This window comes from Podarcis liolepis (assembly GCF_965112155.1).
Source record: "Podarcis liolepis genome assembly, chromosome: 15".
Classification (NCBI taxonomy): domain Eukaryota; kingdom Metazoa; phylum Chordata; class Lepidosauria; order Squamata; family Lacertidae; genus Podarcis; species Podarcis liolepis.
Genome location: NC_139566.1, coordinates 3,956,856 through 3,978,823, shown reverse-complemented (window position 1 = coordinate 3,978,823; position 21,968 = coordinate 3,956,856). Strand labels below are relative to the sequence as shown.

General features: G+C 50.4%; 3 protein-coding genes across 4 annotated transcripts in view; all 3 read left to right on the top strand.

The window, feature by feature from the left end:
• Positions 1–21,968, top strand: part of HORMAD1 (HORMA domain containing 1) — a 578,262-nt gene that overhangs the window by 343,869 nt on the left and 212,425 nt on the right. The gene's annotated exons all lie outside the window — the stretch shown is intronic.
• Positions 1–21,968, top strand: part of CERS2 (ceramide synthase 2) — a 162,364-nt gene that overhangs the window by 58,482 nt on the left and 81,914 nt on the right. The gene's annotated exons all lie outside the window — the stretch shown is intronic.
• On the top strand, positions 13–21,309 carry MINDY1 (MINDY lysine 48 deubiquitinase 1). Of its 2 annotated transcripts, none has more exons than XM_083477208.1 (11): positions 13–122; positions 2,679–2,840; positions 5,601–7,436; positions 9,091–9,148; positions 9,825–9,889; positions 11,191–11,349; positions 13,722–13,824; positions 16,571–16,713; positions 17,935–18,126; positions 19,463–19,597; positions 21,021–21,309. In XM_083477208.1, exons 3-11 carry the CDS (start codon positions 6,900–6,902, stop codon positions 21,099–21,101), a joined length of 1,473 nt encoding a protein of 490 aa, XP_083333334.1. In that variant the 5' UTR covers positions 13–122; positions 2,679–2,840; positions 5,601–6,899; the 3' UTR covers positions 21,102–21,309. The 2 variants fall into 2 exon arrangements, with proteins under 2 accessions (XP_083333334.1, XP_083333333.1); XM_083477207.1 differs by lacking the exon at positions 13–122 and adding an exon at positions 1,432–1,546.

The following is a 21,968-nucleotide window of genomic DNA, read 5'->3' as shown; positions in this document are numbered from 1 at the left end:
GACAGTTGCTCGAACTTACTACAGGCGGCAGGGCCAGCGTGGCGTAGTGGCCGCGCCGTCGGCGGAAGTGACGAAATCGGGAAAGCGAGCGAGAGGGGCAGCCGCCATCCCTCCAGTCGCGGGTTCGAGTCCCACCGCCGACATTTCTGAACCACTTTGGGGTTGCATAATACCAAAAGCTCTTCTAAGTTTAGACCCGTTGAAATGGGTCTGATTAATAGACCTCGCTTAGGCGCAATTCATTTCAATGGGTCTACTCGTTGGGAGTGCTAGCCCCCATTGAATTCAATGGGTCGTGAAACGTCTGAGTACACGTGAATATTCGGGCCTGGGCTATATCAGCTCAAGCCAGCTGTAGTAGCTGACAATGCCCTGCTCAGCGTAGACCCATTTACATTGATGGCACGCCCATTGTTTTCAGTGGGTCTGCTCTTGAGTAGCACTTAGTTGCATACAGTATAACTCAATGGGGGGGGGGTGTTGCAGCGCAACCGGGGGATGTTGCAGCGCACCCCATGCATACCCTTATTTCTAAGGAAGCGTGCATAGGAGTGCATTGTAGGAACGTGATCCTAGCACAGTTTACCTGAGAGCAAACCTACTTCTAGGGACGCGGGTGGCGCTGTGGGTTAAACCACAGAGCCTAGGACTTGCCGATCAGAAGGTCGGCAGTTCGAATCCCCGCGACGGAGTGAGCTCCCGTTGCTCGGTCTCTGCTCCTGCCAACCTAGCAGTTCGAAAGCATGCCAGTGCAAGTAGATAAATAGGTACCGCTCCGGCGGGAAGGTAAACGGCGTTTCCGTGCGCTGCTCTAGTTTGCAAGAAGCGGCTTAGTCCTGCTGGCCACATGACCTGGAAGCTGTACGCCGGCTTCCTCGGCCAGTAAAGCGAGATGAGCGCCACAACCCCAGAGTCAGCCACGACTGGACGTAATGGTCGTGTCCCTTTACGTTTACCTTTAAACCTACTTCTGGTTGCTCTGCAGGGCTGCAGCGCACACACACCGTGAACACAGTGGGACTTAATTCAGAGTAAACATAAATAGGAAAGAGCTATCAGCTCACTTGGGGGGTGTCAGGGTAGGACAAAATGGAGAACCATGTCTGGAGGACAGGCAGGAAATAAATGTTGGTAAATGCAAGAAGTCCTTCCAGTACACTCCTGTGTGCATTTACCCCGAAGTAAAGTCCACTGAGAAGTACCTGGGAGTCAGGAAATGTGGTTTACTGGAGAGAAAAATCCCATTGAACTCAGTGGGATTTGCCTGTATGTATATTTCAGTGCTTACATGAGGCGGCAAATCCAGCAGCATATATTCTGAAGGCAATGGCACTAGCCTCTGAATAAACATAAATAAGTCTGGGCTGCCCCGAACTTCCAGCTCTGCCCCTTTAAGACTCCAAACACCCTCCTTCAGAGCTGGCCTTTTGGATTCTAGAACAGAAGGGCTTTCAAATGTCCACAAACAGTAGCATCTCTTTGCCCAGAGAGTGGGTGGGTAATATTTTGTAACGAGAAAAAGGAAGGACGACGGGGAAGGCAGCAGGTACCGAATTAAATCTTTCTGGCATCTCATCCGTTTCAAAAAAAATGTTTTTCCCACAATATGTATTTCAGATGTGACACAATTTGGAAACAGAGTATTTGACATGGGGTAGAGCTTTCCCCTATCTCAGCAAGCTTCTGACCCAAGTGAGGTGTGAGAAAGATAGAAAGAAATTCCTTGGGCGAGAGATCTTAAGCACATACACAGATGGGGAGTTCATCCATTGTGCCTCTGCATGATGTTTACCCAAGCAGTTTGCTTTATGGGGCAAAATTTGTCCAGTAATTCCTGCAGAGCATGCAAGTCTTCAAGGAGGGTGCCTGTCGCCCCTCTCTCTGTGTGTCTCTGCCTCTTTCCTTCTTTCCATCCAGCCTCCCACGGGAGAATGAGTCCTCGTGGTCTGTACAGCTCGATTCAATTGCTGTGGGATCGCAGGAGGAATTTCCCTGTTGCCCTTCTGAATGAGTCACTGCCTCCTTCCGATCAGATTCACGCCCCCAAAAGCAAACCTTCCTCTCCCCTTGCAGTCTCCCCTTTGTGAGAGCAAAGTAACGCCTCCCATTTTAATTCGGAAAATAAGCGCTAAAAAGGTAAAGGGTAAAGGGACCCTTGACCATTAGGTCCAGTCGTGGCCGACTCTGGGGTTGCGGTGCTCATCTCGCTTTACTGGCCGAGGGAGCCGGCGTACAGCTTCCGGGTCATGTGGCCAGCATGACTAAGCCGCTTCTGGCGAACCAGAGCAGCGCACGGAAATGCCGTTTACCTTCCCGCCAGAGTGGTACCTATTTATCTACTTGCACTGGCACACTTTCAAACTGCTAGGTTGGCAGGAGCAGGGACTGAGCAACAGGAGCTCACCCCGTTGCGGGGATTCAAACCACCAACCTTCTGATTGGCTCTGTGGTTTAACCCACAGCGCCACCCACTATCAGACCTTAAATAAAAAAAAAGCTGTCAGCAGCTTTGGAAAACACTGCCCTTTTGTTATCTGACCCTAATTCCTCTCCCTTTTCTGGACCCATTGCACAAGACCCCTCCATTGCTGTAAAACCTCCGCCCCAATAGATGTCTCTGTGGGGAGGCGAGAAGGTAAACAAGCCGGTGCAAAGTGACTCTCCTTTTTCTCCGCCAGGTCTCCTCTCTTCTGCTGATTTGGGGAGAGAAAAAAGAAGGGAAGGAAGAGGAGAGGGAGAAACTTCGGAAGGATCCAAAACGGAGGAAGACTTGCAGAGAGAGAGAGAGAGAGAGAGAGAGAGAGAGAGAGAGAGGCCTTGGGATGAAAGCCAAAGGAAAGGTGAGCAAAGAGTCCCTTGTCGCTCCACATTTTGCCTCCCGCATTTGGATCTGCTTGATTCGGATCAGGGGGTGTTTACACTAGGATCCAGGAGCGGAGAAGCAGCCAGCCACCCCCCTTGACCCACAGCCCCACTTTCTCGCCTTCCGCACCCGTCACTTTTTCTTGCAAAGCTTTCCCTAATAATATTTTGCCAGCCTTCCAAAAAAAACACCCCGTCCTTTTCCCCCTTGTCTTGGACCCTGGCCGGCTGTCCTGGTTGGGTAAGCAGAAGAAGGCAGACAGGACTCAACCCGGTGCTACGCCACACAAAGACCCCACCACCCGTCCCGGTCCTGGGTGCGAGTTCCTTTGCAAGATGGGTGTGTCCAGACTGGCAGGTTTGGCTTACACAGCCCCAGACTCTTTAACCGGCTGTTAGCACACACTCCTTGCCCTTAAGATTATTTCCATTTACAGTATTTAATTTGTTAAGCCATCTAACTAGCTCGGTGGGCAGTGCTTTGCATTCAGAAAGTCCTGGGTTCAATTTCTGGTGGGCCTGAGAGAGTCCCACTCTCTCAAACTCCGGAGAGCTGCTACCAGTCAGCGTAGGCAACACTGAACTAAATGGAGCAATTGCTTGGTAATAAGGAAGCTTCCCTGTGTTCCTATTCAGCCGGCTCTTTATTCGGAAGCATGAGGACTAGAATCTTAAGGTTACTCTTGATAATAATAATAATAATAATAATAATAATAATAATAATAATAATAATTTATTATTTGTACCCCGCCCATCTGGCTGGGTTTCCCCAGCCACTCTGGGCGGCTTCCAACAGAATATTAAAATGCAATAACCTATTAAACATTAAAAGCTTCCCTAAACAGGGCTGCCTTCAGATGTCTTCTAAAAGTTTGGTAGTTGTTCTTCTCTTTGACATCTGGTGGGAGGGCGTTCCACAGGGAGGGCGCCACTACCGAGAAGGCCCTCTGCCTGGTTCCCTGTAACATGGCTTCTCACAATGAGGGAACCGCCAGAAGGCCCTCGGCGCTGGACCTCTGTGTCCGGGCAGAACGATGGGTTTGGAGACGCTTCTTCAGGTATACTGGACCGAGGCTCCTTCAGGTATACTGGACCGATTCTTAGGGAGCCCTGAGTCAGAGATAGAGGACATGCACTGCATGCGGGAAGTCCAGCCCCCAATGGCATCCGCAGGTGGGGTTGGGAGAGGCCCCTGCAACAGAATTGTGTTTTCAGAATCATGAGGACTGGAGTCTTGCTTTATTTTTAAGGGGAGGGCTGTGGCTCAGTGGTGAGAGCATCTGCTTTGCACACAGAAGGTCCAAGGTCCAGTCCCCATTGGATTCGAACCCGGGGCAACCTAGTCCTAGCCTAACACTAACCATTTCACTGCACTGCCATTTAGCCCTAGAAATGTATTTTTATCTGTTTATTTTATTTCTATCCCGTGTTTGCTCCCAAAGGAGCCTGCAAAGCATAATCAATGAAACAATATATAATTAAAGCGCTACAAAATGTAAAGTGGCTAAATAACAACAATAATATTCAGAATTGAAACGTTGAAGGAGTGAGGAGAGTGTGCAGCCCATAGGTAACCAAGGTTAGCTTGCTGCTGCTTCTTTCCTCCTCCCTCCTCCTCCCTTTTTCCTTGTGTGCCGTGTCTTGCTACCAATCTTTGTAAGCCGCTCAGCTAAAGGGTGGGGGTTAAAATGAATAAATTTTGAGGGAACTGGGTGGGGTGGGGTGGAGAGTTATATGTTGCACCTTCAGCTGAAGGTGGATTTGCACCGATCCTGCTCTCCCCTTCACCTCCCTCCTGGGTTGTTTGAAACCCAGGTCCCAGCCGTTGCCTGGATCCAACCAAGCTGCAGAGCTAAGCTGTTTCCCCACCCCCAACCCCACCCTTAGGACCGGCTTGGCAGCTTCCCTCTTGCAAAAACACCCCACAACCACCACCCCAAAGCTATGCAACAACCACGGCAACTGAGTGTTCAGCTGAGTGACGGCTGGCCATTCCCCTCCCTGATCGGGAGGGGAGCAGCTGGCTCTGCCCTCCCCAATTTACCTAGATCCCCGGCTTTCATCTAAAAAGAGAGAGAGCTATAGCAGATCCATGCATTTAAAGTCCATTCATCTCCCATCTGAAGCATGTGACTTCCCCAAGGAATCCTGGGAAGTGTAGTTTCCAACCTCATCAAGCTCCAGTTCCCAGGATTCTTTGGGGGGAGCCATTCTGTGCTTTCCATTTATGGGCCAGAAAGGAAATATGGTTCTGTCCAAACGGGAGAGGAAAGAACGCTTCCAGCTGAGGGTGGTGGGGCCTCGGAGCGTAATATGGCCCTTGGGACCTCTCCCTGTGGCCCCCGGGGGCACACCTCTCGCCTGCACCCTCCCAGAGTGCTTTCTCCTGCTGTAAATACGTCATTCCATCCTGATCATGCCTTTTACATGTTTGGATGGAGGAGAGAGAGAGAGATTATGTATGGAAGCCAGCCTACTGTGCAAAGGTACTTATGGCTCCACCCACTTTTACCTGTGGCCCCGCCCACCCCTGCATGCGGCCCCTGAAAGCCTGCCTGGAAGGGAATTCCACCCTTGGTTGGTCTGGAAAAGACCTACCCCAATTTGAGTCCTTGGAAGTGAAAACATACATGGCTTTTAAATGAAATTCTTCCGTGGAAGCGAGGTGAAGGTGTGTCCAGGTGGAAAAATCCAGGTGTTTCTCTTACCACCCTCTTCCCTTCTTTTTTTATTGCCAGGATCCTGCTGCCCAGCTGATTTAAAACCCCTCCGGCTGAGCCGCTCTCTCTGCAAAGGCAAGCTGTCAACAACCCGCCAAACTCGCTCTAGAGACTGAGCAGCGCGTGAGTTGTGGTTGGCGGCGAGGAGAGAAAGTCAATATGCTGGGATGCCTCAGAGCGGAAGGAGAAACTCAGATCAGATGAAAATAAGATAGGGGACTGGCTGCCTCTGTTTGCGGTTGCCCAACCTCAAGGACAGCAAAAGGAGGGCGAAGGTTTGGAGCCGGTGGGGCAGAGTCCGTCCTAAAGGGAATAACAACACACCCAAATAACCTTCGTCTTCTACATTTGTCTTTGCTTTTTTTTTAAAAAAAATAACTTTTTTAAAAAGGAAAAAACCAAACCGTCCGTGCAGCAAAATCTTTGCATTTTTATCCTATTTTTAACCAGTTTATGGAAATTTACTTCTTTTAATTTCATATATATATATATAGGCGTGGGTTTCTTTGCTTTTTTAAAAAGATTTTTTTTGTACAAAAAAAGGGAGATTTTTCTTTTTTTCCTTTTTTTTAAAAAAAGGATCTTGAAAGGTAATAATCCTTTGCGGATCTGGAAGCGGACGGATTGAGAGGCGGCCGGCGATTGTGTTTCCTGGGTGTTAAATAATTAAATTTTTAAAGCCAAGCTGGAGAGGAGGTGGCGGAATTGATTTCTCCGTGGCCCCCACCAGAAGCAGAAAACGCAAGGGAAAAACCAGCCTGGGGGAAAAACACCGGTTTCTATTCTCATTTTTATTTCCGCCTCGCGTTTTCTCAGCAGTGCCTGACAGCCCCCGAAAACAGCAGACCCCAAATTGTCATTGTGTCCCCCACTTTTAAGTTCTTTTACGGTAGCCTTTGAAAACGGGAAAGGCGACGCCGAGCGAGACCCGGTTGAGAAACAGAGGATAAATTGAAATAGGAATCTTTTCCCACCCGCTTTTTAAAAAAGTGTTAACGTTTTCTACCACTTGGGAGTAGAAGGCAGGGCAGCGAGGGTAGAGGAATTGTACCTAGCAAACGTTGCATTTTGTCGAGGCGACTAGAAGTTTGCGAATCGCTTATTGATCCGGGGAGAGGGAGAGAGGTGAGTTTCTCCTGCCAAACGCCCGAATCCGTTTTCCTCTTGAGAGGCAGAATCGGAAAGCACATTCAAACTTCAGCAGAAAGCGAGAAGGAAGCCTGTCATTTAGGACTCGATCCGACAGACAGCCCGTTGGCTCGTCCGCGGTGGATGCTTGGGTTTTTATAAGGAAGGCGGCAGTAGGGGCAGCGCCAAATGGAGCCCGAATTATCCGCAGAACCGTCAGCGAAGGGGGAGAATGTGCCGGCCGAACCCCAAACCGCCGAGGCCTCCCCGGAGGAGAGAGGCGTAGAGGACGTTGGCGCCATGTGTGGCAAGGTGCCCGCCGCAGACGGGCAAGACCAGGAGGAGGCGCCGAAGGCCCCAGCCTGCGAGGAAACCCCCCCAGGTGCCGGGAAGGGAGGTGAAGGGCCGGAACCCAAATCTCTGGAGTCTGCGGAGGCCGGAAAGCCAGATTCCAAAGAGCGTCCGGGAGAGGAGGAACCGCTGGCATGTGCTGCCTCTTTGCCAAGCGTCTCTGACCTGGCTGATGTGCCCCCCATCGCCGCCGAGCAACCCGGGGAAGCGGCCCCCGAGCCCCGGTCTTCTCCCGCCAGCCACCCCCAGCCCCCCGACTTCTACTGCGTCAAATGGATCAGCTGGAAAGGGGAAAGGACGCCCGTCATCACGCAGAGCGAGAACGGGCCCTGCCCGCTGCTGGCCATCATGAACATCCTTTTCTTGCAGTGGAAGGTGAGTAGAGCTTCCAGGGTCAGGGGCAGTCTACCCCCGAAGGCATAAACTCTTATCTCTAATTCTGTAACAAATTATTGTATTCGGTGAAGGTCCTGTGTGAGTGCCTGGAGGCGGTTGGAGGATGGATGGCGGCTAACAGATTGAGGTTGAATCCTGACAAGACAGAAGTACGGTTTTGGGGGACGGGTTGGGGAGGATGTGGGGGACTCCCTGGTCCTGAATGGGGTATCTGTGCCCCTGAAGGACCAGGTGCACAGCGTGGGAGTCATTTTGGACTCACAGCTCTCCGTGGAGGCGCAGGTCAATTCTGTGTCCAGGGCGGCTGTTTACCAGCTCCATCTGGTACGCAGGATGAGACCCTCCCTGCCTGCAGACTGCCTCGCCAGAGTGGTGCATGCTCTGGTTATCTCCCGTTTGGACTACTGCAGTGCGCTCTGTGTGGGGCTACCTTTGAAGGTGACCAGGAAACTACAACTAATCCAGAATGTGGCAGCTAGACTGGTGACTGGGAGTGGCCGCCGAGACCACATAACACCGGTCCTGAGAGATCTGCATTGGCTCCCAGGACGTTTCCGAGCACAATTCAAAGTGTTGGTGCTGACCTTTAAAGCCCTAAACGGCCTCAGTCCTGTATACCTGAAGGAGCGTCTCCACCCCCATCATTCTGCCCGGACACTGAGATCCAGCTCCAAGGGCCTTCTGGCGGTTCCCTCATTACGAGAAGTGAGGCTACAGGGAACCAGACAGAGGGCCTTCTCGGTAGTGGTACCCACCCTGTGGAACGCCCTCCCTTCAGATGTGAAGGAAATAAGCCGCTATCTTAAAAGACATCTGAAGGCAGCCCTGTTTAGGAAAGTTTTTAATATTTAATGCTGTATTGTTTTTAACACTCAATTGGGAGCTGCCCAGAGTGGCAGCCAGATGGGCGGGGTATAAATAAATTATTATTATTATTATTATCATTATCATTATCATTATTATTATTACATATCCTTTTGAATTTGAGTTTGTGATCTCTACTTGAGTTTTCAATCCTTGTCAGAATACATACTTTTGAATGGATTGGTTGTTTGTTACAATTGACTTGATTTGCGAGCAGGGACCACTCCCACTACTGAAACTTATACTGGCCTGAGTTCTTGGTGTGCTTTTTTCTTGGTAAAGGTAAAGGGACCCCTGACCAGTAGGTCCAGTCGTGGCCGACTGGGGCTGCGGCGCTCATCTCATTTTATTGGCCGAGGGAGCCGGCGTACAGCTTCTGGGTCATGTGGCCAGCAGGACTAAGCCGCTTCTGGCAAACCAGAGCAGCACACGGAAACCGCCGTTTACCTTCCCGCCAGAGCAGTACCTATTTATCTACTTGCACTTTGATGTGCTTTCGAACTGCTAGGTGGGCAGGAGCAGGGACCGAGCAACGGGAGCTCACCCCGTCGCGGGGATTCGAACCGCCGACCTTCTGATCGGTCCTAGGCTCTGTGGTTTAACCCAAGGGCCACCCGCGTCCCCTTTTTTCTTGGTATATAACCCCGAATGTGGGCATTTGGAGGGAGGAGGGGGCGCACACGGGGCAAGATGGGCTGATCCTCTTGGCAAAATGTCCTTCATCCTCCCGAATCATTTCTCTCTCTTTTTCTCTCTTCCTCCCTTTCAGGTGAAACTGCCTCCCCAGAAGGAAGTGATCACTTCCGACGAGCTGATGGCTCACCTCGGTAAGTGGCAGGATGAGGCTGCCATCGTTTTCACATTTCCCGAGGGCTGGGGTTGTTGTTTTTTTGGAGGGGGGGCGTTCTGGGTACTAGACAAAGGACCACCTAATTCCCGCACCCCTGTGAAGCTGCCTTTATACAGAGTGAGATCATTTGGTACAGGGGCGAAGAAACCTGTTTTTCATTTTCGTTTTTGCTCAAGGGCCGTTTTCCGCTTCCGGGCAAGGGGCCGCATACCGCTGGTGGGCGGGTCCAGAGGGCAAAGTGGGCGGAGCAACAAAGGCGGCTGCTTACCTTTGCCTAGTCAGCTTCCTTCTCTATGCAGGCTTGTATTCAAGCAAGTTACATATCTGCCAGAAGGGACGAGCTTAAGTTAGCCGTGTCTTTTAATCGCAATGGGTCTGATCCGCGTCGGACTAGCGTTGGACGCAACCCTGAATGTTGGCAGATCCAGGGCAGTCAAAAGGAAGGACTTCTTCCCAAAACGTGTAGCTAAACAGTGGAACTCTCTGCCACTGGAGGCAGTCTTATCTAGATTCCTAGGTTACTGGAGGCGTTTTTGAGCACTGTGAGAACAGGAGGCTGGACTGGGTGGGGCCCCTTTGGCCTGATCCAGCAATGGCGCCCTTCTTACATTCTTAATGAAAAAGGTCTATTTTCTATTTTCTCTCTACGTCAGGTGACTGCATCCTGTCCATCAAGCCCCAAAAACAGTCGGAAGCCCTCCAGCTCAACTTTCAGCAAGTGAGTTCCTTTCTTTCTCCCCCTCCTCTCATTCTCTCTCTCCCTCCCTTTGGGCTCCCTCAAGGCACTCGGCAGGTCTCTGTTTATTGTAATAACCTGCTGAGAACTTCCACAATCTGCCCTGTGCCCAAAAGCTCCCGCTGCAGAGAATACGTGCGCATTAAAACCAAACAATGGCACACCAAGAAGCATCTTGCGCTTAACCGCGTACCGTCGTAAAAACTGCAGGCTAAGGGAGCCGCCAGTTTGCCCCAGCAGCCAGCAGCGCCCTTTGCTCTCCCTTCGGAGAATGAGATCAGGATACCAAGGGAGCTGAGTGCTAGGTCAGACCCAGCCGGGCTCCTCTTTGGGGGTAAGGAGTGGAACCTCCATGGGAAGGAGCAGCCTACCTCTAAAAACTGCATTCAGAGGATACTGCAGTATGTCTGCCCTCGCTGCGGACAGTTGTCCCGCAGGTCGTTGCCGAAAGGAGAACGCTGAGTTCCTCGTGGCCTGATCCAGCGAGGGCACAATCCCTTACAAGCAATACTATAACACCGGTCTTGAAAGACCTACACTGGCTCCCAGTACGTTTCCAAGCGCAATTCAAAGTGTTGGTGCTGACCTTGAAAGCCCTAAACTGCCTCGGTCCAGTATACCTGAAGGAGTGTCTCCACCCCCATCATTCAGCCTAGACACTGATGTCCAGCTCTGAGGGCCTTCTGGCAGTTCCCTCATTGCGAGAAGCCATGTTACAGGGAACCAGGCAGAGGGCCTTCTCGGTAGTGGTGCCCGGCCTGTGGAACGCCCTCCCACCAGATGTCAAAGAGAAAAACAACTACCAGACTTTTAGAAGACATCTGAAGGCAGCCCTGTTTAGGGAAGCTTTTAATGTTTAATAGGTTATTGTATTTTTAGTGTTCTGTTGGAAGCCGCCCAGAGTGGCTGGGGAAACCCAGCCAGATGGGTGGAATAGAAATAAATTATTATTATTATTATTATTATTATTATTATTATTATTATTATTATTATTATTATTATCTCTGATTAACTCATTTGTTTATTGATGGCGTTTCTGCCCCAGCTTTCCCCCCAAGTAGCTCAAGGTGGTGGTACGCATGGTTCTCCCCTTCATTTAATCCCCACAACGACCCTGAGAGACACAGCGGCCCTGTGGGTGGATTCGAACCCTGATCTCCCAGAGTTGAGGTTCCTTATCCCTCCCCCCCCCAAAAAATGCAGGCTTTCCCAGCTAGACTTTGTTCTGTCCCCCAATTTCAAAATTAACCAGTATGCCCTTCTTCCTCTCCTGCTGCGGACAGAACGTCAACGACGCCATGACGGTTCTGCCCAAACTCTCCACGGGGCTGGATGTCAACGTGAGGTTCACGGGAGTTGCCGATTTCGAGTACACCCCTGAGTGCATCGTCTTCGACCTTCTCAACATGCCTCTCTATCACGGCTGGTTGGTGGACCCGCAGGTGAGATGCTTAATCCCGTCTTCTTTCCGCACGCCATCGCTTCCTAGGAGCTGAGCTTGTGAGTCGTCAGCGTCTCGGATGCCGCCGAAGGCGTCTTTGACAGTTCGCGAGCCAAATCTCTCCAGTCTGAGAAGCGTAAATGGCACCTGCCGTTCAGCCAGTGTCGGATTTACGTACAGTCATACCTCATGTTTGCTTCATGTTACATTCTTTCAGGTTGCGTCCCGCGGCGACCCGGAAGTACCAGAAAGGGTTACTTCCGGGTTTCGCCGCTCGCGCACGTGCAGACGCGCAAAATGATGTCGCGCGCGTGCACAGAAGCGGCGAATCGCAACCCGCGCGTGCGCAGAGGCGCTGCTGCAGGTTGCGTTCCTTTCATGTTGTGAACAGGTTTCCGGGACGGATCCCGTTCACAACCAGAGGTACCACTGTATAAGCTAAACAAGCTATAGCTTAGGGCCCCATTCTCTTGGGGGGCCCCCAAAAAATCAAAGGAAAAAAACATTTCCAAAATACAAGATATAAAACAAATAAAATAAAACACACATACAGCAACAGTGTTTTGTGCTGTGTAGGCTCCTGTTTGTTATGTGCAAATGGCTTTAGATACCTATTAGGCCCATAAATTGCCATATAGCATATTTGTTGTTGTTGTTGTTGTTTAGTCGTTTAGTCGTGTCCGACTCTTCGTGACCCCCTGGACCAGAGCACGCCAGGCCCTCCTGTCTTCCACTGCCTCCCGCAGTTTGGTCAGACAAATGTTTGTAGCTTCGAAGACACTATCCAACCATCTCGTCCTCTGTCGTCCCCTTCTCCTTGCGCCCTCCATCTTTCCCAACATCAGGGTCTTTCCCAGGGAGTCTTCTCTTCTCATGAGGTGGCCAAAGTCTTGGAGCCTCGGCTTCAGGATCTGTCCTTCCAGGGAGCACTCAGGGCTAATTTCCTTCAGAATGGAGAGGTTGGATCTTCTTGCAGTCCATGGGACTCTCAAGTGTCTCCTCCAGCACCAGAATTCAGAAGCATCAATTCTTTGGCGATCAGCCTTCTTTATGGTCCAGCTCTCACTTCCATACATCACATATAGCATATATTCAACACAAAAAACAGCAACCATTTGTTGTTGACAAAGGACAGCTGGACATATAAAGGGCCCCATTGCCTTCAGTAGCTGAGGGCTTCATTAAACCTAAAGCCGACCCTGCGTTCAGCCATCCCCAGCTGTTGGGATATTGAATTGCAATCCGCATTTTTAATTGAAATTTTAAAAATAAGAATTGAAATTTAAAAATTTTAAATTCTAAACTGGGGTGTCCTGTGACAACCACCCACCCAGATGTTTGTTGAACTACAACTTCCCTCACCTCCAACCATTGGCCAGGTGGGCTGGGGCTGATGGGAAATTGAGTCCCGCACGACCTCAGGTCCCCACTCCTGACCTAAGTCTAAGATAATGAGAACAATGCAAAGTCTTCCCAACACCACCACAGTCAGTTCCACTGGAGCCCAGTGGGCTTCATACATTTTTTTATTCCGTTTATTTATCTCATTCTTCCTCTCCCTGCAAAAAATATATACCGTATTTTTCGCCCTATAGGGCGCACCGGCCCATAGGGCGCACTTATTTTGAGGGGGGGGGGAAATAAAGAAAAAAAGATTTATTTCCCCCCCCCCCGAGCCCCAAAGAGCAAAGAAGCCATGACAGCGAGCGGGATGGATCCCGCTAGCTGTCCTAGCTTCGTTTTTAGCCTCGGGGCTGGGGGTCCGGGAGCGAAGGCGAGGTTGCACTCAACCTCGCCATCACTCCCGGAGCTTGCGGGGCTGGGGAAGCCCGAGCTTCCCCCGACCCCAGCCCCCAGAACAGGCTGTTGCTCACAAGGCTTGCGGACATCTGCGCAAAGCACGGGGCGCGCTCCGGAGTGCACCCCGTGCTTCGGGCTGCAGGCTGCTGCCCGCAAGCCTTGCGAGCCTGCAGGAACTCCCCCGGGCTCGCAAGGCTTGCGGATAGCTTCCTGAAGCCTGGAGAGCGAGAGGGGTCGGTGCGCACCGACGCCTCTCACTCTCCAGGCTTCAGTGAAAGCCTGCATTCGCCCCATAGGACGCACACACATTTCCCCTTCATTTTTGGAGGAGAAAAAGTGCGTCCTATAGAGCGAAAAATACGGTCTATATTGTGTGTTTGCTGCATGATCCTCCTCTGTCCTCACAACATCCCTGCAAGGTTAGGCTGAGGGGTAGGTGTGGGGAAATTGACCTAAGGCCACCCTGGGAGTTTGGTGGCCGAACTGGGATATGAACCTGCCTCTTGGCCGTCGACACCCCTTGCGCCGTGGACTCCCAGACTCCAGCTCACAACCTGTTTCTGCACCCTCCAGATACCAGAGGTGGCCCAGGCCGTCAGCAAGCTGACCTACAACCAGTTGGTGGAGAAGATCATCACCTGCAAACACTCAAGCGACCCTAATCTGGTGACGGAAGGTGAGGTCCGTCTGCCTGGGCTCATTCACACAGTCAAGGTCCGGGGTACCTGGTACCTGGAGATGGGGTTGTCGTCAGCCCAGGGGTGGAGGCCATTAAGTAAGATCTGATTTGTGCTCGCTTCGGCACATGTACTAAAATTGGAACGATACAGAGAAGATTCGCATGGCCCCTGCGCAAGGAAAAATAAAATAAGATCTGGTTTACGGAGACTAGCAGCAGGGCCTGCTTGGTGGTAGTTTCACGCTTGCAGAAACTTGCTTTCCAAGCCTCGTCCCTCATGGTTTTTACCTCAGGAGACCTCTCTGCTTCAGCAAAGGCCTTTTAAACATCTTTGAGCTATTAGACACCTATTTTGAACAACCGTTACATACAGTGGAACCTCAGTTGTCAAACATAATCCATTCCGGAAGACCGTTCGACTTCCAAAACGTTTGACAACCGAGGCGAAATTGCCAGGCGGCTAAATCCATTGAAAAAGTGGAGGAACACCCTGCGGAAGCCGTTTGACTTCTGAGGCACCTTTGAAAACGGAAGCATTCACCTCCGGGTCATTGGCGTTCAGAAGCCAAAACATTTGACTTCTGAAGCGTTCGACAACCAAGGTTCCACTGTATATTTCTTGTATCATTTACAACCATTGAAATTTTGAATTCTTTTAAACCTTACCTATGGGACTGCCTCTCCTGGTTTGCCCCACGGAGGACCTTAAGGTCCACAAATGACAACATTTTGGAGGTCCCAGGTCGCAAGGTGGTTAGATTGGTCTCAACTAGGGCCAGGGCCTTTTCAGTACTGGCCCCGACATGGTGGAACGCTCTGTCCCAAGAGACTAGGGCCCTGCGGGACTTGACATCTTTCTTCAGGGCCTGCAAGACAGAGCTGTTCCGCCTGGCCTTTGGTTTGGACTCAGTCTGACCCTTATGTTTCCCTCCCCTTGTGGTTTTGATCTATGGGCTGCTTTTAAAATGAGGCTGCATTTTACATCGCATTTTAACCTGTATTTTAAATTGGTCCTGTCCCCCCCCCCATTATGTTTTTTACTGGAATTTTATTGGTGTTAGCCGCCCTGAACCCAGCTCTGGCTGGGGAGGGCAGGGTATTATTATTATTATTATTATTATTATTATTATTATTATTATTATGTGGTGGTTGTCCCACACTGAAGACACACCTCTTTGAAACTTGAGATACATGTATTGTTATGGCTCTGGGTGATGGGGTCAGTCTGGATGACACCTGTGGTTCCCTTCAAAACCTGTGGTCTTGCGGATAGGAGCCTAGAATCTATAGGAGGAAGCTTGCTTACCATTTGCATTTTGAAAAAGCAAGCTCTGTTGCCACAGAGACCAATGGGTGGGCCTTCCCCACTTCACCTGGCTGAATGTCGCATTATCCTGGGATGGAGAACAGTAGGGCCAGGTGGGGCTGTCAGTGTGTGGGTTTGGTGGGAGCTGGAGATACAGAGGCTTGTCTCGCTCTGTGCTGGATAATAATAATAATAATAATAATAATAATAATAATAATAATAATTCATTATTTAAACCCTGCCCATCTGGCTGGGTTTCCCCAGCCACTCCGGGCAGCTTCCAACAAAATATTAAAATACAATAGTCTGTCAAACATTAAAAGCTTCCCTAAAGAGGGCTGCCTTCAGATGTCTTCTAAAAGTTTGGTTGTTGTTTTTCTCTTTGACATCTGCTGGGAAGGCATTCCACAGGACAGGTGCCTCCACCGAGAAGGCCCTCTGCCTGGTTCCCTGTAACTTGGCTTCTCGCAGGGAGGGAACCGCCAGAAGGCCCTTGGTGCTGGACCCTCGGTGAAGGCCCTCGGTGTCCGGGCAGAACGATGGGGGTGGAGATGCTCCTTCAGGTATACTGGACCTTTGAGGCCGTTTAGAGCTTTAAAAGTCAGCACCAACACTTTGAATTGTGCTCGGAAATGTACTGGGAGCCAATGCAGGTCTTTCAAGACCGGTGTTATGTGGTCTCGGTGGCCACTCCCAGTCACCAGTCTTGCTGCCCTATTCTGGATTAGTTGTAGTTTCCGGGTCACCTTCAAAGGTAGCCCCACATAGAGCGCATTGCCATAGTCCAAGTGGGAGATAACCAGAGCATGCACCACTCTGGCAAGACAGTCTGCAGGCAGGGAGGGTCTCACCTGCATACCAGATGGAGCTTGTAAACAGCTGCCCTGGATACAGAATTAACCTGTGCTTCCATGGAGAGCTGTGAGTCCAGAATGACTCACCTGGTTCTTCAGTTGCTCCATTCAGAACCAGGGAATCCTCCACTCCCGCCCGCCTCCTGTCCCCCCAAAACAGTACTTCTGTCTTGTCAGGATTCAACCTCAATCTGTTAGGATGCCAAAACTGTGCTTTGGAGACCTCCCTGGGGGACCTCATGGGGTGTTAGTGCTGGAAGCCCCTCCATCCTATCTTTGCGGTGCAAAATAAAACTACGTATCCTAGGGACACCACCATCTCCTTTGAGCACTCAGAGATTTGGCTGCAGGCAGCAGAGTATCATTCAGGCCAGACCCTATTATTTTAAACAGCTTTTAGTGCTGCGTTCTAAAAGGTTGCAGCCCACCCTGGGTCCTTAGGGTGAAGGCCGAGTAAGGAATTGAAAGAACTGTGGATCCAATTCATCATCAGAGTCGATCGCCATCATGCTTTGCCTGCCTTTCACCTCATCTTTGCTTCTTCTGCTCCCTGTTCCACCGCAACGCCCCCCGCCCCTTGCAGGCCTGATAGCAGAGCAGTTCTTGGAGTCCACGGCCTCTCAGCTGACCTACCACGGCCTCTGTGAGCTGACGTCCACGGTCAAGGAAGGCGAGCTGAGCGTCTTCTTCAGGAACAACCACTTCAGCACCATGATCAAGCACAAGGTAACCGCCTCGCAGGGCTGTTGTTTTTTAAGAAAGGTGGGCGATGTCCGGGACTGGGCAGGGGAGGAGCAGTGGTGGAGACGGCCTCCCCATCCGGACCCTTCCAGGGAGCAGGAAAAGGAAGACAATATAGCTTTGCAACAGGGGTTTGAGGGAGGTTGCAGCTCAGAGGCAGATGAGGGGGAAAGCTAGGAAATCGTGGGACAACCAGAACAACACCCTATTGGCTATTTGCAGATTAGTTGCGCTGCAGAAAACTTGCTGGGGAAACCACACATTACAAGGAACACAAAATAACTTTAGCTAGGCTTTAATAACAAAAACAAAAACTTCTTTTACACTAAATATATCAACAAGCATGACCCATCCACCAGGGTACTGGGAGAGCTAGGTGCTGCTCTTTATATACTATACCCAATTGCTGACACAGCTTAATTAACACAACTTAGCAGCACCTGCTACACTGTTTCACAGCTGTAAAACTAGGTCACGTTATTTGCTCTGGCCACACATCTTGTAGAACAATAATGAACCTTCGAATTTAAAGAGACCATTCAACATACCCAGCTGACGCTCTGTCATTAGAAAGCATTCCAGACCCTCCATCTCCCAGAACCCGGCGAGCCTTAAAAGTAGGAGAGCAAAGAGCTCAAAGACAGAGGGCACTTGTCAGCACCCGTAGAAGTGACGAAGGAGGAAGTGGGAGAGACGAGGGGTGGAGATCATTCAGGACAACGCCATTATCCAAGAGGACTGGGAAGTTCAATACCCTCTCTCTGTGATTAGAGCCCAAGAAGGAAGTAGATGCTCGCAAGTGGTGGTGTTTTTAGATAGTTGTACGCAGGTGGCGCTGTGGGTTAAACCACAGAGCCTAGGGCTTGCCGATCTGAAGGTCGGCGGTTCGAATCCCCTCAACAGGGTGAGCTCCCGTTGCTCGGTCCCTGCTCCTGCCAACCTAGCAGTTCGAAAGCACACCAGCACAAGTAGATAAATAGGTACCACTCCGGCGGGAAGGTAAACGGCGTTTCCGTGCACTGCTCTGGTTCGCCAGAAGCGGCTTAGTCCTGCTGGCCACATGACTCGGAAGCTGTATGCCGGCTCCCTCGGCCAGTAAAGCGAGATGAGCGCCACAACCCCAGAGTTGGCCACGACTGATTTACCGCCACCCTGCCTCCGAATTAACCAGAGCCTGTTTGTTTTCTCTCCTCGCTCCCTCTCCAGAGCCACTTGTACCTCCTGGTGACCGACCAGGGCTTCCTCCACGAGGAGCAGGTCGCCTGGGAGAGCCTGCACAACGTGGACGGGGACAGCTGCTTCTGCGACGCAGAGTTCCACCTCAGCCACGCCCTGGGCAAGGAGGCAGCAGGCGGTTCCCCACAAGAGCAGCACCTCAACCAGAGACAGGTGGACCAGGTGAGAGCAGGGGCCAGCGAGGCAAGACCATGCGGGGCATAAGGGCTGCCCCGGTTCACCCAATCAGTTGAAAGGGGAGGCTTTTTAGCCAATGGTAAGCAACCTTCTCGGGACACGGGTGGCGCTGTGGATTAAACCACAGAGCCTAGGACTTGCCAATCAGAAGGTCGGTGGTTCAAATCCCCACGACAGGGTGAGCTCCCTTGCTCGGTCCCTGCTCCTGCCAACCTAGCAGTTCGAAAGCATGCCAGTGCAAGTAGATAAATAGGTACCACTCCGGTGGGAAGGTAAACGGCATTTCTGTGTGCTGCTCTGGTTCACCAGAAGCGGCTTAGTCATGCTGGCCACATGACCCGGAAGCTGTACGCCGGCTCCCTCGGCCAGGAAAGCGAGATGAGAGCCGCAACCTCAGAGTCGGCCACGACTGGACCTAATGGTCAGGGGTCCCTTTACCTTTACCTTTTAAGCAACCTTCTCACCCTCCGTGCTGATTGGAGCCAATCAGAGCGAAAGGAGCCGATCCGGCCACTGAGGACGGGCTCAGAGGGTCCCTTTGGCTAACGGGGAGAAAGAGGAGTTGTTCTGCGTGTTCCCAAGCTGAGCATTTAGGAGCACTGAAAACGCAATGCTTCCGTTTCAAGAGAACGGTGGCCGGGTTCTGCTGTGTGCAAATGTAATAATAATAATAATAATAATAATAATAATAAGGTCCTGAAACACTCCACATCCTATGTATGTACAAAGGAAATAGTTCCTTCTTTTTCTTTACATTTCCAACATTTATTACTTTTTTTATACATTTTTAACTAATTTTACAGGTGCAATATTCTACAGTGGTGCCTCGCAAGACGCAAAGAATTCGTTTCGCAAGTCTTTTCGTCTTGCGATGTTTTTCGTCTTGCGAAGCACAGTCTGTCGCAACTGCGCCTCTTCAAGCGGCTTTAAGAAAAAATGCAAGACGTTTTCGTCTTGCGAAGCAAGCCCATAGGGAAATTCGTCTAGCGAAGCAACGCAAAAACGGAAAACCCTTTTGTCTAGCGAGTTTTTCGTCTTGCGAGGCATTCGTCTTGCGGGGCACCACTGTACCTATACACCATTTTCATCACATTTTCTTTCAGAGCATTGCATGCAGTAAATTTTAATCCTTCCTTCCATAGTTTCCCCCAATCTTTTAACTATATATTATACCCAAAATCTTTGGCGTGTTGCGAATAAAATAAAATTAAGATGGAAAAAGAAAAAAAGAAACCAGAGGGTAGGAATTCGAAGGAGGTGTGTGTGCCATGCTCTGAGTTCACACCCACCAACTCTCTCTCCTTCCTTCCTTCCTCCATAGGACTACATGATCGCCTTGTCTCTGCAACAGCAGCAAGGGGGACCTGCACTCAGCGACTTAGAACTTGCCCAACAGCTGCAGCAGGAGGAATATCAGCAGCAGCAGCAGCCACCGGCCGCAGCCCCCCCTGCACAGGTAATGTCCCCCCACCCCCCAACTCCCCCAACCCCTGTGTAGGCAGCATGGCCAGCGGTCAGGGTAGAGTTAGGTAGACCCCAGCATCATCTTCAGGGCTATAGACCTGCCATAAACAGCTCTATTACAGACCACTAGCTGCTTATGATAAGAGCTGCTATTTAAGAACAGATGTCTGGGTTTCTGGAGAGGGTGTTAATAATAATAATAATAATAATAATAATAATAATAATAATAATAATAATAATTAATAATAATTTATTTGTACCCCGCCCATCTGGCTGGGTTTCCCCAGCCACTCTGGGCGGCTTCCAACAAAGATTAAAAATACATTAGAATGTCACACATTAAAAACTTCCCTGAACAGGGCTGCCTTCAGATGTCTTCTAAAGGACAGATAGTTGTTTATTTCCTTGACATCTGATGGGAGACTGTTCCACAGGCATAGCTGTCAACGTTTCCCTTTTTTAAAGGGAAATTCCCTTATTCCGGATAGGATTCCTCGCAAGAAAAAAGTTGACAGCTATGTCCATAGGGCGGGCGCCACTACCGAGAAGGCCCTCTGCCTGATTCCCTGTAACCTCACTTCTCGCAGGGAGGGAACCGCCAGAAGGCCCTTAGCGCTGGACCTCCATGTCCAGGCTGAATGATGGGGGTGGAGACGCTCCTTCAGGTATACTGGTCTCCACCCCCATTGTTCTGCCTGGACACTGAGGTCCAGTGCCAAGGGCCTTCTGGCGGTTCCCTCCCTGCGAGAAGCCAAGTTACAGGGAACCAGGCAGAGGGCCTTCTCGGTGGTGGCGCCTGCCCTGTGGATCGCCCTTCCACCAGATGTCAAAGAGAAAAACAACTACTAGACTTTTAGAAGACATCTGAAGGCAGCCCTGTTTAAGGAAGCTTTTAATGTTTAATAGACTATTGTATTTTAATATTCTGTTGGAAGCTGCCCAGAGTGGCTGGGGAAACCCAGCCAGATGGGTAGGGTATAAATTTATTATTATTATTATTATTATTATTATTATTATTATTATTATTATTATTGGTATAACACAGCCATCAATAGCCTTCTCCTTCTCCTAATAATAATAATTTATTATTTGTACCCCGCCCATCTGGCTGGGTTTCCCCAGCCACTCTGGGCGGCTTCCAACAAAGCCCAAAAATACACTAAGATGTCACGCATTAAAAACTTCCCATGTCCAATCCTCTTTTAAAACCATCCAGATTGGCTGCCTCATGTGGAAGTGAGTTCCACAGTTTAACAGCAGCAACAAGGGCTTTGTCTTCGCTGAATCTCCCAGCCTCCCTTGCGTGTGTCCCTACTGATATCCAGTATCGAGAGAGAGGGAGGAAAAGGGCCCCACGTCTGACAAAATCTCCATTCCTTAACTCGCACCACTTTCTCCTCTTCCCCTCCTTTTAGGGGAGGACTCCTCCGCCCTCCCGCCCCTCCGGAGAGCGCAGGCCGCGCCAGAAGCAAGATTCGGACTGTGTCGTCCTGTAACGCCAAGTCTCGAGTGGCCCAGAGCACCCGTTTCCCAGCCGACCGAAGTCTGCCGCAGAGAAGAACCCTCTTCTTCTATACGCCTCTTGTTCCGTTTTTTAAAAAAGACTGCTGTTTTTAAAAAGTCTCCCCCTTCTGGGGCTGAAACCAAAATTAAAAGGGAAAAAAGAGAGAAACTAACCTTTGGGGTGGCGAAAACCCCGGCAAACTCGTCTTCTCCAGAGTCTTTATCTTCTCCTCTCCCCACCCCACAAGTAAGGAGGGGGCCCTGTCTATCCTTCAATGGGAATTGATAAGAGAGCAGTTTGGTTGCTGGTGCAGCTGATTGGAAATGATCTTCCCACTCCAGGCAGAGAAGCAAGCCAGACTTTCCTTCTACATCCCCCTTTGTGGACTCCAACTCCCATCATCCCTTGCTGTCAGCCCTGCTGGCTTCTGGGAGTTGGAGTCCAGCTCCCATCATCCCTTGCTGTCAGCCCTGCTGGCTTCTGGGAGTTGGAGTCCAACAACATCTGTGTGTCCCCCCCCTCTAGGGGCTGGGGCTGATGGGAGCTGGAGTCCTGAGAGGAGCAGGATGTGTTTTAAGGTAATAATAATAATAATAATAATAATAATAATAATAATAATAATAATAATAATTTATTTATACCCCACCCACCTGCCTGGGTTCCCCAGCCACTCTGGGAGGCTCCCAACAGAATATTAAAAACACAATAAAACATCAAGCAGTCAAAACTTCCCTAAACGGGGCTGCCTTCAGATGTCTTCTAAAAGTCAGGTAGTTGTTTATTTCCTTGACATCTGATGGGAAGGTGTTCCACAGGGCAGGCGCCACCACTTAGAAGGCCCTGTGCCTGGTTCCCTGTA